The sequence below is a fragment of the Gallinula chloropus genome (assembly GCF_964237585.1).
Source record: "Gallinula chloropus genome assembly, chromosome: 2".
Classification (NCBI taxonomy): Eukaryota; Metazoa; Chordata; class Aves; order Gruiformes; family Rallidae; genus Gallinula; species Gallinula chloropus.
Window position 1 is genome coordinate 99423682 of NC_140086.1, and position 12076 is coordinate 99435757.

General features: G+C 45.4%; 1 protein-coding gene across 1 annotated transcript; it reads left to right on the plus strand.

Annotated features, from left to right (window-relative positions):
- The first annotated feature begins 668 nt into the window (after nt 1–668).
- ALDH5A1 (aldehyde dehydrogenase 5 family member A1) lies at nt 669–11619 on the plus strand. Its single transcript, XM_084260940.1, has 10 exons — nt 669–983; nt 1102–1185; nt 2224–2394; nt 2724–2840; nt 3221–3364; nt 4230–4373; nt 5820–5978; nt 7278–7447; nt 8183–8241; nt 8410–11619. Exons 1-10 carry the CDS (start codon nt 684–686, stop codon nt 8613–8615), a joined length of 1554 nt encoding a protein of 517 aa, XP_084117066.1. The 5' UTR covers nt 669–683; the 3' UTR covers nt 8616–11619.
- Nucleotides 11620–12076: the final 457 nt, after the last annotated feature.

Genomic DNA, 12076 nt, shown 5'->3' on the forward strand with positions numbered 1-12076 from the left:
ACGGTGCACTTGCCTTACAACAGCTACATCAGATCCCACCAAAAAAACATTAAAGCCAGTTGCCGAAAGCCGCAATAGCAGGAACACGCTAGCTTCTGAGTTGTAGGCAGCATGAATTCATAAGCTTTGGTGAGCTGACAGGGTGCTGCACACGTACATTTGGGTTGCACGATCCGGGCTGAGGGCAAGCACGGTGCGTACCCCCGCCGCACACAGTGCCACCTCTCTGCAGCTCCAGGGCACGCTGCAGCTCCAACCATCCTCCACACAAGCCTGGCCTGGCTGCCAGGCGAGGCTGCTGCTCGGCCTGCAGGCACGGCACGGCACGGCACGGCCACCCCGGCTCCCCAGCGAGATGATGGGGAGGGCTCGGCATGGCTGCTGCCACAGGACCCGGAGGCGACCACCGGCTCCCGCGGGCCGGTGCTCCTGGAACCCAGCCACCGAGCACAAGCCCCTGTCCCGAGGAGGATCTCGATAGGGCTGAGGGAGATGGAGCTCCGGGAAGCAGAAGTCCCTAGCCGAGCTGCCCCCGCACCTACAGCAAGCCCAGATCAAGACCTCCCCCGCCTGCCGTGCCCCGGCGAGAAACCGCTCCTAGCCCGGCCCCTCCGCAGCTCCTCCTCCGGGGCGGTACGGGCGGGCTGGGCCCAGGCTCGGCCGTCTGTAGTGGGTGCGCGGCCATGGCGAGCTTCTTGGCGCGGCGGGCCGCCGTTGCCCGTCGCCGCCTCTTCTTTCTCCCCCGTCAACCCCTAGGTCCGGCGGCGACCCGGCGCGGCAGCTATGCGCTGCCCGCCGCCCTGGTGCGCCGGGGCGGCCTGGTGGGCGGCCGCTGGGTGGAGACGCCCGCCACTTTCCCCGTGCTGGACCCGGCCAGCGGCGAGGAGTTGGGCCGGGTGGCCGATTGCGGGACGGCAGAGGCGCGGGCGGCCGTACGGGCCGCGCATGAGGCCGGCGCCGCCTGGGGCCGCCTCCCCGCCAAGGTGAGCGGCCGCGGAAGATGGCGCCCGCCCGGGGGCAGGAGGCGGCCCGAGCTGGGAGGTGAAGAGCTTCCTTTCCCCGTCCCAGGCGGCTGTCACGGCGGTTTTTCTCCCTTCCTAGGAGAGGGGCGTGCGGCTCCGCAGATGGTACGAGCTGATGATGGAGAACAAGGAGGAGCTGGCGAGGATCATCACGGCCGAGAACGTGAGTAGGGCGGCGGGGTCCGCCTCTGCCGGCTGCCCGTCGGGTGCGTGCTGCCCCGGGCTGGCTTCAGCCCTTTCAGGCGCGTACCGCGGGGGTGCCGGCGTTGGAACAGCACGAAACTGGCAGCCGCCAGAGCATCCTGCGTGAATTCCACCCGTTAGCCGCCCTGTCTTTTTCTTTTTATCACTTAAGCAAGTTGAGTCCAGCAACTGTCAGGTTTTCTCAGTGTTAAGGTTTGTCACTTAGGCAAGTTGAGCCCAGCCGCTGAGTCGTGCGCTCGCGTTGCTGCCGTAGGCCCGCGGGTGAGGTGCCGGGACATTCCTGGGGCCCATGCAGTGCGTGCTGGTGGCTGTAGCGCGGAACAGTCCAGCGGGAACCAGCCCCACACTGTGCTTCATGGTGTGCCAACACACACATCCCCCTCAGCTGCCGTCTGTTTGTGTTGTAAGTTATGTTGACTCAGGAAAAAAACCCCAATGGAAGTGCTGTCAGGGCAAAGTCTCCAAATTGGGTTCACTCAGCGTACTTTGGTTTGCATCGGTCTGGGAGCTCACAGGCTGGTATATTTTTTGGTTAAAACCATGCCAGAGGGTACTTAAGCAGCTCCTCCCAGCTGCTGATGCTCACTCAGGCCACGGGGTCGGACCTGGAGGTAACCCAAAGTAATGCTCCCCAAAACAAACATCACAAACTTGTAACTTTTCTGCTGTGCTAGGCATCTTCTTCGGAGTGGTAATAGGGAGCTAAATGCGGTGTTTGTAAATAAACCCATGTTACCTTTGCTGTTCCAGCCCCTTGTCTTGGGCGGGTATGAATCCAGGCACAACATACAGAATGATTGCTACACAATAATGCTGTATCGAAGCCACACAACTACTGCTGCTGTAGCCATGTCATCATATTTGTGGACTGCAGCGTGCCTAATAGGGGATTAGGTAGTACTCTGAAAAGAACAGAAGCTCTTGAAATGACTTGAATTTGTTTTTATCGCTTCAATCTGCTGCTTACAGTGTATCTTCAATCTGATTTAATCAAAAGGGGAAGCCTCTGAAAGAAGCTCAGGGTGAAATCCTGTATTCTGCCTCGTTTGTGGAGTGGTTTGCGGAGGAAGCTCGCCGGGTTTATGGTGATGTCATTCCAGCATCTGCAAAAGACAGAAGAATCCTGGTGTTGAAGCAGCCAGTAGGAGTAGCAGCCATTATAACCCCAGTAAGCACAGCTGAATTTTTTGAATCACTTGGAGGCTGTCAGCTCAGCCCATAGCATGGGGCTGTGCCACTATGGCTCCACTCCTCCTGCACAGGAAACATCCCTATAAAGTTTTACTTCTACCTGGTACTTGCATCTTTCTGGATTGGCAGAGCTTCTTGGTAATAAATGCTTAGGACAAAGCACATTGTGCAGGTCTGTTGAGATTATCACGTAACTACAGAAGATGTCAAGCTATTTCTGAAAAAAAAAAAAACAAAACAAAACCCCAAAACCAAACCCAGGGAAAATTTCCCCAAGTTTGATTGTACTTTTCTTTCTCATCTTAGTGGAATTTCCCCAGCGCCATGATTACCCGGAAGGTTGGTGCCGCCCTGGCAGCTGGCTGTACAGTGGTAGTGAAACCTGCAGAAGACACACCTTTGTCAGCATTAGCCCTTGGGGAGGTGAGCTTTTCTGCTGAGCTTTATATTGGCAGTGGGCTGGAGCTGTAAATGGGGAGTCACGGTGGGCTTCGAGGTTGACTGGCCAAACTCGACATAAAGGAAGGACAAGCTGGCTTAATTGGTCCAGAGGTTTTAGTTTAGTTTAGTAAGAAAGGTTGCCACTAATATGGTCTAGAGGCTCATCTTTACTTTGGTCACTCTGAATGACAGACAGCTTAAACTGGAGCAAAGCTGCTCTACTGACACCCTGGCATCTGTTACTGTTGTGCTGCACAGTTTCGGCTTCCACTGACTAGCTTTTTCAAAACAATAAACAAACATGAAGTGACTTCCTCATACAAGATGTAATGATTACACAAACTCTGTTTCTTTCCTTGCAGCTTGCAAACCAGGCTGGAATTCCAGCAGGAGTGTATAATGTTGTTCCTTGTTCCAGACAACAGACACCAGCCGTAGGGGAAGTTCTGTGCACTGATCCGCTGGTAGCCAAAATATCTTTTACTGGCTCCACAGCAACAGGAAAGGTACATAAGTGCACAGAGTATCCTTGAAGATTATTACTGTGGTTATACTGGAAAGGTAGGGGGAAAGTGTGTGTCTTTATACAGAGCTACCCTCTTTTCTGGCTGTTGTGCAGAGATTGTCCAAATAATTGCATAGCTCCTGAGACATTGCCTATTTACTCTGGTATCAGTACTTCACAGAAGGATAAAAACTGCCCTTTATTAAGTTACAGAGTTAACAGTTCTGTACGGGATGCTTTTGTTTCATAGCATGGGGTGGCAGTATATTGTGAACACTGAAACTGAGTTTCAAGGGTACTGAATGGCTTCTGCAGGCAAGAGAACATGTTAGAGAAGCAAGGCCCTTGTGTCTCTCCTGTCAGTCTTAGTTAATAAGCAGTCTTACTGGTCACCATCTCTAATGAAGTCAGTAACACTGCAGAGTATGGGTAGAAGGTGCTAGAATTCTATGGGATTGCTGTATGCAGGATGAAGAAAGAATTTGATATCAAGGCAAACTTTAATCCCAAATTCTTTTGGGTCTTGGAAGACTTTTGCCAGGGGGAGTCGCCAAGGTTTTTATTGCCAACAAGAAAAGAACAAGCAAACAGGAGTGACAATGTTAGTGTATAAATGCTTGACCTGAACTGGAGCTGATAAAAATCCTTCTCTTCCTTATTCCTTGGCCAGAATTTAATCTTTAAATATTTTAATGAAGGAAATTAGCCCTTGTTTTTGTCATAAGAGAAAAGAGATGGTCTAGCATTATAGAGAAGGTGAAGATAAATTCCCTGCCAGGATTAGTTTTTCACTACCTTCTATCTGTGGTTCCGTTGTTCGTATCTGGTAGAGGTAGAGATTTCTGTGTCTCCTCTGTTGCCTACAGATACTGCTGAAACACGCAGCTGGCACTGTGAAGAGGGTTTCCATGGAGCTTGGAGGACATGCCCCCTTTATAGTGTTTGACAGCGCCAACGTGGACCAGGCTGTCGCGGGAGCCCTTGCTTCGAAGTACAGGAACTCCGGGCAGGTAAAAGTAACCTTCTTGTCCTTGTTTCTGGAACGTGAAGAGCTATAGTTTTAAACAAGCTATTTTACGTAAAAGGAAAGTGTAGAACACTTCATTGTGAAGGGAAACATGCTGGAGTCACTCATGGCTCTGGGCACTCAAGCCAGTTGTCAGCAAGTCTAAGTAACACCCCTGTAAAACCCTACATACTTTCACAACATACACGGCAGTCCATAATATCACTTGAAAAGGAAGATGTTCACTAGGACCCCTCACAGGAGCATGAGAGGTAAATCATTTTGTTACCTGCTTTGTTAGCATTAAATTCATTGGAGAACTGGAGCTGTGGAAAGACACCATTCTGCCTTGGTTCTCAGGGTTATGTTTTATAACATGTGCCTAGCCATTTCTTGAGATAATGGCTTCAAGTGCCACGATAAACGTTTCTGTCTCTAAGGCTGTGTTTGATCCAAGTCTCTTACTGTGTTCTGAGAGCATCCAGCAGGAGCTAAGGGGATTGAAATCAATTAAGACACACATGGTTAGATTTTTTCCACAATAAATAGCATAAAATAAGTGATAAACAGGCTTCAAGTGTACATTGCTGCAAATATATTTTACTTAGAGTAAAAAAAGTATTGAAGAGCATAATTTTTCAGAACAGCCAGCTGAGGAGGGCTGTGTGGAGACCCAGGGTGAAGCCGTTCCAGTCTTAAGAGTATTATTACCTTTACATGTGAACATGCAGCTGTGGAGAAGCAGCAAGTTTTTGGTGGAAGGAGGTGGTTTCGTTGGGATAGCGTTGCTTGAATAACACAACAAGAAAACCTAAGATTAGACTTGGGAAGAAAGAAAGGAAACAAAAGAGATTGGAATGTAGACAGGGACCACCGAGTGGTCAGACACACTGTACAAGATCTAAGACAAAAGCTATGGCTGCATGGAAGGGTAAAGTGGCTGTTACTTAGAGGGACTAGCAATCAAAATAGGATGTAGTAAGCAAAGGGGTAGCACAGATACCTAAGCCACTGAAAGCACTTGCAAACAAACTCCAGGAAGAAAGCAAAATCTAACCGAGTTAATGAAGGTGTTAGATAAAAAGACCCCACACGGCCAGGTGGGATTTGAAGTTCTGCTGTTCAGTCCAGCATTCTGCAGTCTGTAATTAGAAAGTATTTCTTGCAGCTTCTGGACCTTGGTTGATACATCTGTCAAAAGTCCACAGAAACAAAACCTTTTCCCACCCTAAGCGACTTAAACTTAGTGTGACATATTTCACACACCTACTTGTTGAAGTTGTATTGGGTGAAGTGAGTGGGGTGGTGAAAGAAGTGACAAAACTACGTCAACACCTTAGGATGACGAAGAGGCAGAGGATGGATCACTCTATTAATCTCATGGTGTGACTTGACAGCCAGAATAATTGATAAGTAACCTACTGTTTTTCCTTTCTGTGTTTGTTTTCAGACCTGTGTTTGCACAAACCGTTTCCTGGTGCAAGAGGGAATCCATGACAAATTTGTGGAAAAGTTTGCTAAAGCTATAGAAAGGGAACTACATGTTGGAAGTGGATTTGATGCCAAAACTACCCAAGGGCCACTAATTAATGAAAAAGCAGTGGAAAAGGTACAAAGAAAAGATATTATCATCTCAATTTCCTTTTTATGATCCATAAAGTAATTTTAGATTGACATGTCCATATTTTCATGCTTGTTTTGTTAGGATGCATTTGCAGACTGGCTGGGAGTGTGTGCTTGTCCTCAGAGTCTCTCCAGGGGTGTGCATGCGTGCACAGCCTAATGTGGCTAAGTTAAAATACCATTCCCCTGTTTCCATTAAGGGAAAAAGAGATTCCTCCTTTAGATGAAGCTGATTCTTCCAGGTTACTTCCTACCCATTCTTAAGAACATTTACTGAAACTGGATACAGTGGGAGAGTTGTATGGTGATCCTGCAGTTCGGAAGCATGGTGAATGACAGCTTACTTTGAAAAACAGTGCCTCTGTCTGGCAAAAGCTAACCAAGGTTAAAAATACCAGAGCTCTGGATGTTGTAATCAATTGAAACTTTCCATGTGTGGTTTGTGTCTTCTGTGTTGGATGGCTTGTGACTCCAGGAATTTTTTTTTTTAAAGTCACATTTTCTATAATAATTCATGTTTTCTAAGCTTAAAGATTATCAAATTATGTGGTTTATACGTTCTAAGATATTATGGCTCAGTTACATGGTTTGAATCCATGATGCTTCACTGCTGCCAGACTCTTCTCTGTTTTTAAAATAATAGAATATTAAACTGTTCAGAGTAATTTGGGAACCAGAGATAAAATACTTGGGATTTTTTGTCTTCACATCTTCTCTTTGTGCATCACAAAAGTGTAGTCTGTGTATTGTATACATCTGTATATACAAATAAGCCAGCACTGTGCATAGTCACTTAACTGCCTTTCTGTAATTTCAAAGAACGTTATCCTGGGGGAGACTGTAGTTTTCATTACTTTCTTGCCTTTGGATGAACTGCAGCTGGAGGGGGTGGAAGATGTTCTTGTCAGTACCATCTTGAAAGCTGTCTTGTTTCTCTTTAAATTACAGCCAGGTACTTCAGTTTTCATAGTGCTTGATCATGGATATCAGCTGTACTACTTAGTCCTGCAAAGACTTTTTCCCATGCTAGATGTAACCCTTTAATTTCAACAGGAAAGCTGGATCATTAATATCTGTGAGTCTGGGACCGTACTCATAATTTGTTCCTCTGAAGTTGTGTCAGACTGAAATAAAAATTAAAGAGAAATTTTAGATAACACTGTGAACGGCCTTCTGCAAACCATGAACCTCTCTTCCAAGTCTTCTAATTAATACTGTCAGTGGAAAATATACTATTGTTTGTTCCTAAATGCTAATGTTGATATTTTTGGTTTGCATGCCTCAGGTAGAAAGACACATTAATGATGCAGTTTCTCAAGGAGCCTCTGTTGTGACTGGAGGGAAACGACACAGCTTGGGGAGAAATTTCTTTGAGCCAACACTACTTAGTAATGTTACAACAAAAATGCTTTGCACCCAGGAGGAGACGTTTGGCCCTTTAGCACCAGTTATCAAGTAAGATTATTAATTTTCCAGATTAAAAATAGCAATTAAAAACAATGAAAGATTAATAAATATTTTGCATGACATTTTGCCAAGAGATATTTTTTTTGTACGATCACACAAGTCTTGTAACAAGACTAGCGTACACATGTGAAAACTTCCTTTGGGTATGTGGTTCATTTGTTTCTCCCTCAACCCCATTTCAGTGTCTCTGCAATGTTTTGTAAATTGTTTTTTCTTTCAAATTGCATCAGCAGTTAAGCAAGGGTAGCTTGCACACTTAAGCAGCAAAACCCTCATCAGCTTCATGATTTATGGTATGAAGTAGGAGGCAGGGCTTTGCAGTTTGTCGTGTGATTTGCTAATCCGAAATCTTTGTGACAAAGGATGCCTTGGAACTCTCTTTTTGTCCTCAAAACCTTCCCTACCTGTTGTCTCTCAGAGGTGCTTGTGTAGTTGGGGAAGTTGGTGGACAAACCCATGTGAAGTAAACGTTTTAGTAAGAGTTTTAACTACCGTTCTCAAAGGAGGAGAGCAGCGATCCTCACCACTTAACTGCACTTTAAGAGAAATAGTAGATACTCCTCTATTTCTTCAAAGTGAAAAATCAAATTAGATGCTTACAATATACTTTAAGGAAAAGCTGTGTGACTTTTCTTCTCTTTCTGTCCAGGCTGCTGCTTGCCAGTAACTCAGCAAGGTGGGCTGTAGGCCTCACTTGTAATTTTTCTGTCTTTGTGTTGACAGATTTCAGACTGAAGAAGAAGCAATCGCTATAGCGAACGCAGCGAACGTGGGTTTAGCAGGTGTGCCTCTCCCTCATAAATGTTCTGTTTCTGTGGGTTTAGTGGCTGTAGCGTGGGGGTGACGATTTCTAATGCGGGCATCTTGTCAGTAACTGCCTTTCACAGTCTTCTGCAGTTGTTCTTCCCGATTTCAGTTTTCATTCCTGTATCTCTCTCTCTGCATGGCAGGATACTTCTACTCCCAAGACCCAGCTCAGATCTGGAGAGTTGCAGAACAGCTGGAAGTTGGAATGGTTGGTGTTAACGAAGGCATCATCTCCTCGGTGGAGAGCCCTTTCGGTGGGGTAAAGGAGTCCGGCTTAGGGCGAGAAGGTTCGAAATATGGCATCGATGAATACTTAGAGATAAAATACATCTGCTTTGGAGGCTTATAAAGATCTTCAAAAAGCACAATCCCAACAGCTTGGAACAGAGTGCTGTAGTTCTAATAAGCTTCTTAAACCAGAAGTATGTCTGAATGCAACTTCTACCTTCTTTAAAACTAAGTAACCCTGTTCTGTTTGTGTAGTGACAGTATTCTGTGCTGCCATTTGATTTTACATGATTTACATCAATTTTTCAGCAATGTGATCATGGTGTCCATCACTTTTAGTAAGGAGTAGGAGAGGATGCACATTTGTTACTCCTGTGTAACTGGGAGGACTTGGGAACTTGTGCATAATGAAAATGGATCCTAACCTATGGCAAGTGCAAACAAGACCACCATTTTGTATTACCTGTAATGTTTCAGTGTGGATGCAGGGGACTTTGGGGGCAGCAGTTTCCCTTTAGAATTTTGTGTAAACACTGGTATTTTCTAATGTGGTTATGTGACCTGCTTTTAGAAGCAGGAGTGTCTTTTTTTTATTTTTAATTGTAGGAGAATCTGATACTTAGTAGAGGATGCCTACAGCTGGGCATCCATGCAAGCCAAAGGGCAGTGCTTCCAGTGTGTGTTAATGCTGGCTGCAGAGATGCTGCCTGGTCAGCTTTGGGCTTCTGAGCAAAGAGCTGTAACCTGTGCCCAACAGCTTGCATGCCTGAGATCAAATGCGGCCCTTGTTTGAGGTTTGGGAGTCCTGGGAACAGGACAGTGCAGGACAAAGGAGCTGCTGGCTTACTGAGTAGGGGAAGGAAGATGGGATGCTTACTTGCAGGAGTAACCCACAGGATTAAGAGGACACCATAAGGGCTGTGGTAAAGAAGCACAAGTGGTGACATGAAGATAGAGGTAAACTCCCTTCTCCACAAAGGAAATTACTTTGCTTATCTAGAAGAATGGTCACTGATGTAGATGTCATTCAGTGTCTGAAGGAACATTACTCAGCACCTCCAAAGAGCATGAGCAGGCAGGTGGCTCTGTTCCTATGGCTCTGTGCCTTGAAGTGGAAGTGTGGTTACACAGGTGAATGTCCATTAGGAAGGAATGTTTAAAATCCTTTCAACCTGGCTAACTTGAGAGGTTTGGGAGGAGAGCCATGAAGATGATTAGAGGGCTGGAGCACCTCCCCTACGAAGAGAGGCTGAGGGAGCTGGGCTCGTTCAGCCTGGAGAAGAGAAGGTGGCGGGGGGACCTCACTGCAGCCTTCCAGTACCTGAAGGGAACATAGAAACAGGAGGGGAATCAACTTTTAAAAAGGGTAGACAGTGACAGGACAAGGGGGAATGGATTGAAGCTAAAGGAGGGAAGGTTTAGATTAGATAATAGGGGGAAGTTCTTTACAGAGAGAGGGGTGAGGTGCTGGAAGCCCCGTCGCTGGAGGTGTTTGAGGCCAGTTTGGATGGGGCCCTGGGCAACGCTGTGTAGATCCAGGCCTGGAGGTTGGTGGCCCTGCCTGTGGCAGGGGGTTGGAACTCTATGATCCTTGGGGTCCCTTCCAACCCAGACCATTCTATGATTCTAATAAAATAGAACTGATTAGAGGTGAGACTTGCACACATCACCTCACTGTTTTAATTGCTGTCTTCAAAAGATGATGTAAAGTTTCCATAATATAAAATATTCTTCTAATGGCAGTCAAAAGCAGCATTTTAAAAATGTGCAATGTTAATTTGGCAAATAAATCAGCTTCTGCAGAGGCTAAGGGGAATACATTTTATTTCCTGTCCTGGTTAGTTTTACTTGATAGGCCTTTATCAATTTATTATTAAAAATAAATAGAAGGCAGCAACAGAGCTCTTCTTCCTAAGCAGTAATGAATGTACCCTATAAAGTGGGAAATTTTAAGATATTTTATCCAATCAGACAAAGAATTACCAGGTAACACAAGACTTAGGTGGGAGGAAGCAAGCTGGAACTGAGTTTCACAGTGGTTTTTTAAAGCGCACATAAGGTAGCATTGACTGCTACTTATTATTTCTAAGTATTTTTTTATGTCTGTATTTGTGTAACACTTGAGACCAGGTGAGTCTGGAGCACATAACTTGTCAGTAGAATGTGTGTGCATCGTGCCAAAAGAAGGGCAGTTAAAGGGCACTTGCCCCATCCTTCCACTGATTTCCCCAGTGCACCACAAAGGCGCATTTCAGACAGCCAGGACTCAGAACTGTTACTGGTTGCCAAGAAGAAATATAAAAGGACAGCCTGTCTCTACACTAGTTACAAGAAACTTTGTTAGAGCAACTTCCAAACTTAGGCTGTTGAGGACAGGGAATGCCTGAGCTCTGGGAATACAGTGATGTGGAAGAGGCAGCAGTTTGTCTGCCTGGACTATTGCTCCTTGTTTGTTTCTTACTGGATAGAGTAACTAGGTAGAGGAAGGTCACAACTCAGTGCCTGAGTACCACAGTTCAGTGACACAGACACACTTACAGGTACTCTATACAGGCAGAATACCTGCCCCTGAAATTGCTCGGACTCTGCTTGTGAACTGCAGCGTAAGGTCAAAGTTAAAGTTGACCTTAGTGCTGTATGACCATGTAGTCAGTCCTGTATGTAGGTGTACTTCTTGGGACAGGGCAGTTGGAGGATAAATTCCTTAACCTGCTGCTCTATTCTTGGCAGAGTTGTTGATCTGATGCATTGGTGCACTTAAAAATCTTGATGTCTTTTTTGAGAATAGCACTGTTAATGTTTACTTTTTTCCTAGCAAATAATACCTTTTACTATGCCTGATAACAAGCACAAACCATAATGAAGGTATATAATAAACTTTAAACATACCTTTTGTCTAGATTGGATTGTGGTTGGACTCCAGCATAGTATCCTTGTGTCAGTAAGATCTATGTCATTTAAGCACAGAATAGTCTAAAGGTCATCTTCACAGCAAAAGCTGTGGTTCATCAGCAAAAGATATACTTGAATTCTCACACCTCAGAGATGTTGATTAGCGTAGCGATTTCTGGATATTAAAACTGTGATGGAAAAATGTTTTCAGTTAATAAATAACTTCTGTGAAAGCATGGGACTCTGTGGTTTATTACCTTGTTCAATGTTGACTTGACAAACTGACATCAGCCACATTCAGTTCAGTCTCTCAGATTTGCAGAATTCTTTGTTCTGCTAGCTTTAGCACTGGAAGAAAAGACACTTTGCATCCACGGGTTCATGAGGTGCAGGATGGGTTACCCCAGTTACAGTCCCTTGAATCTAAATCAAATAGATGCGCTTTTTCTAGTACACTGTCACTTTTTGTATGCAAGTCTCTTATGCTTAATCAAACATTTTTACCACAAAAATACAGGCTTTGTCAGTCAGAGTGCCTCCGCCTGCTTTCAGGATATCACTACTTGCATAATTCTCTGCTTCACTTAAGTTTTAAAGTAGGTTTTTGGAAGCTTTTTTATTTCCATTTAGTTAATACAGTTTTGAAATGTTAGAAACTGTCTTCTAATTTCCAACCTGACAGCGTCATGG

Bases quoted from the DNA above. Each gene is read 5' to 3' on its own strand.
- ALDH5A1 (XM_084260940.1), top strand. From the start codon at position 684: ATGGCGAGCTTCTTGGCGCGGCGGGCCGCCGTTGCCCGTCGCCGCCTC. The intron at 984-1,101 runs GTGAGCGGCCGC...CTCCCTTCCTAG, and splicing joins GGGGCCGCCTCCCCGCCAAG to GAGAGGGGCGTGCGGCTCCG. The intron at 1,186-2,223 runs GTGAGTAGGGCG...TTTAATCAAAAG, and splicing joins GGATCATCACGGCCGAGAAC to GGGAAGCCTCTGAAAGAAGC.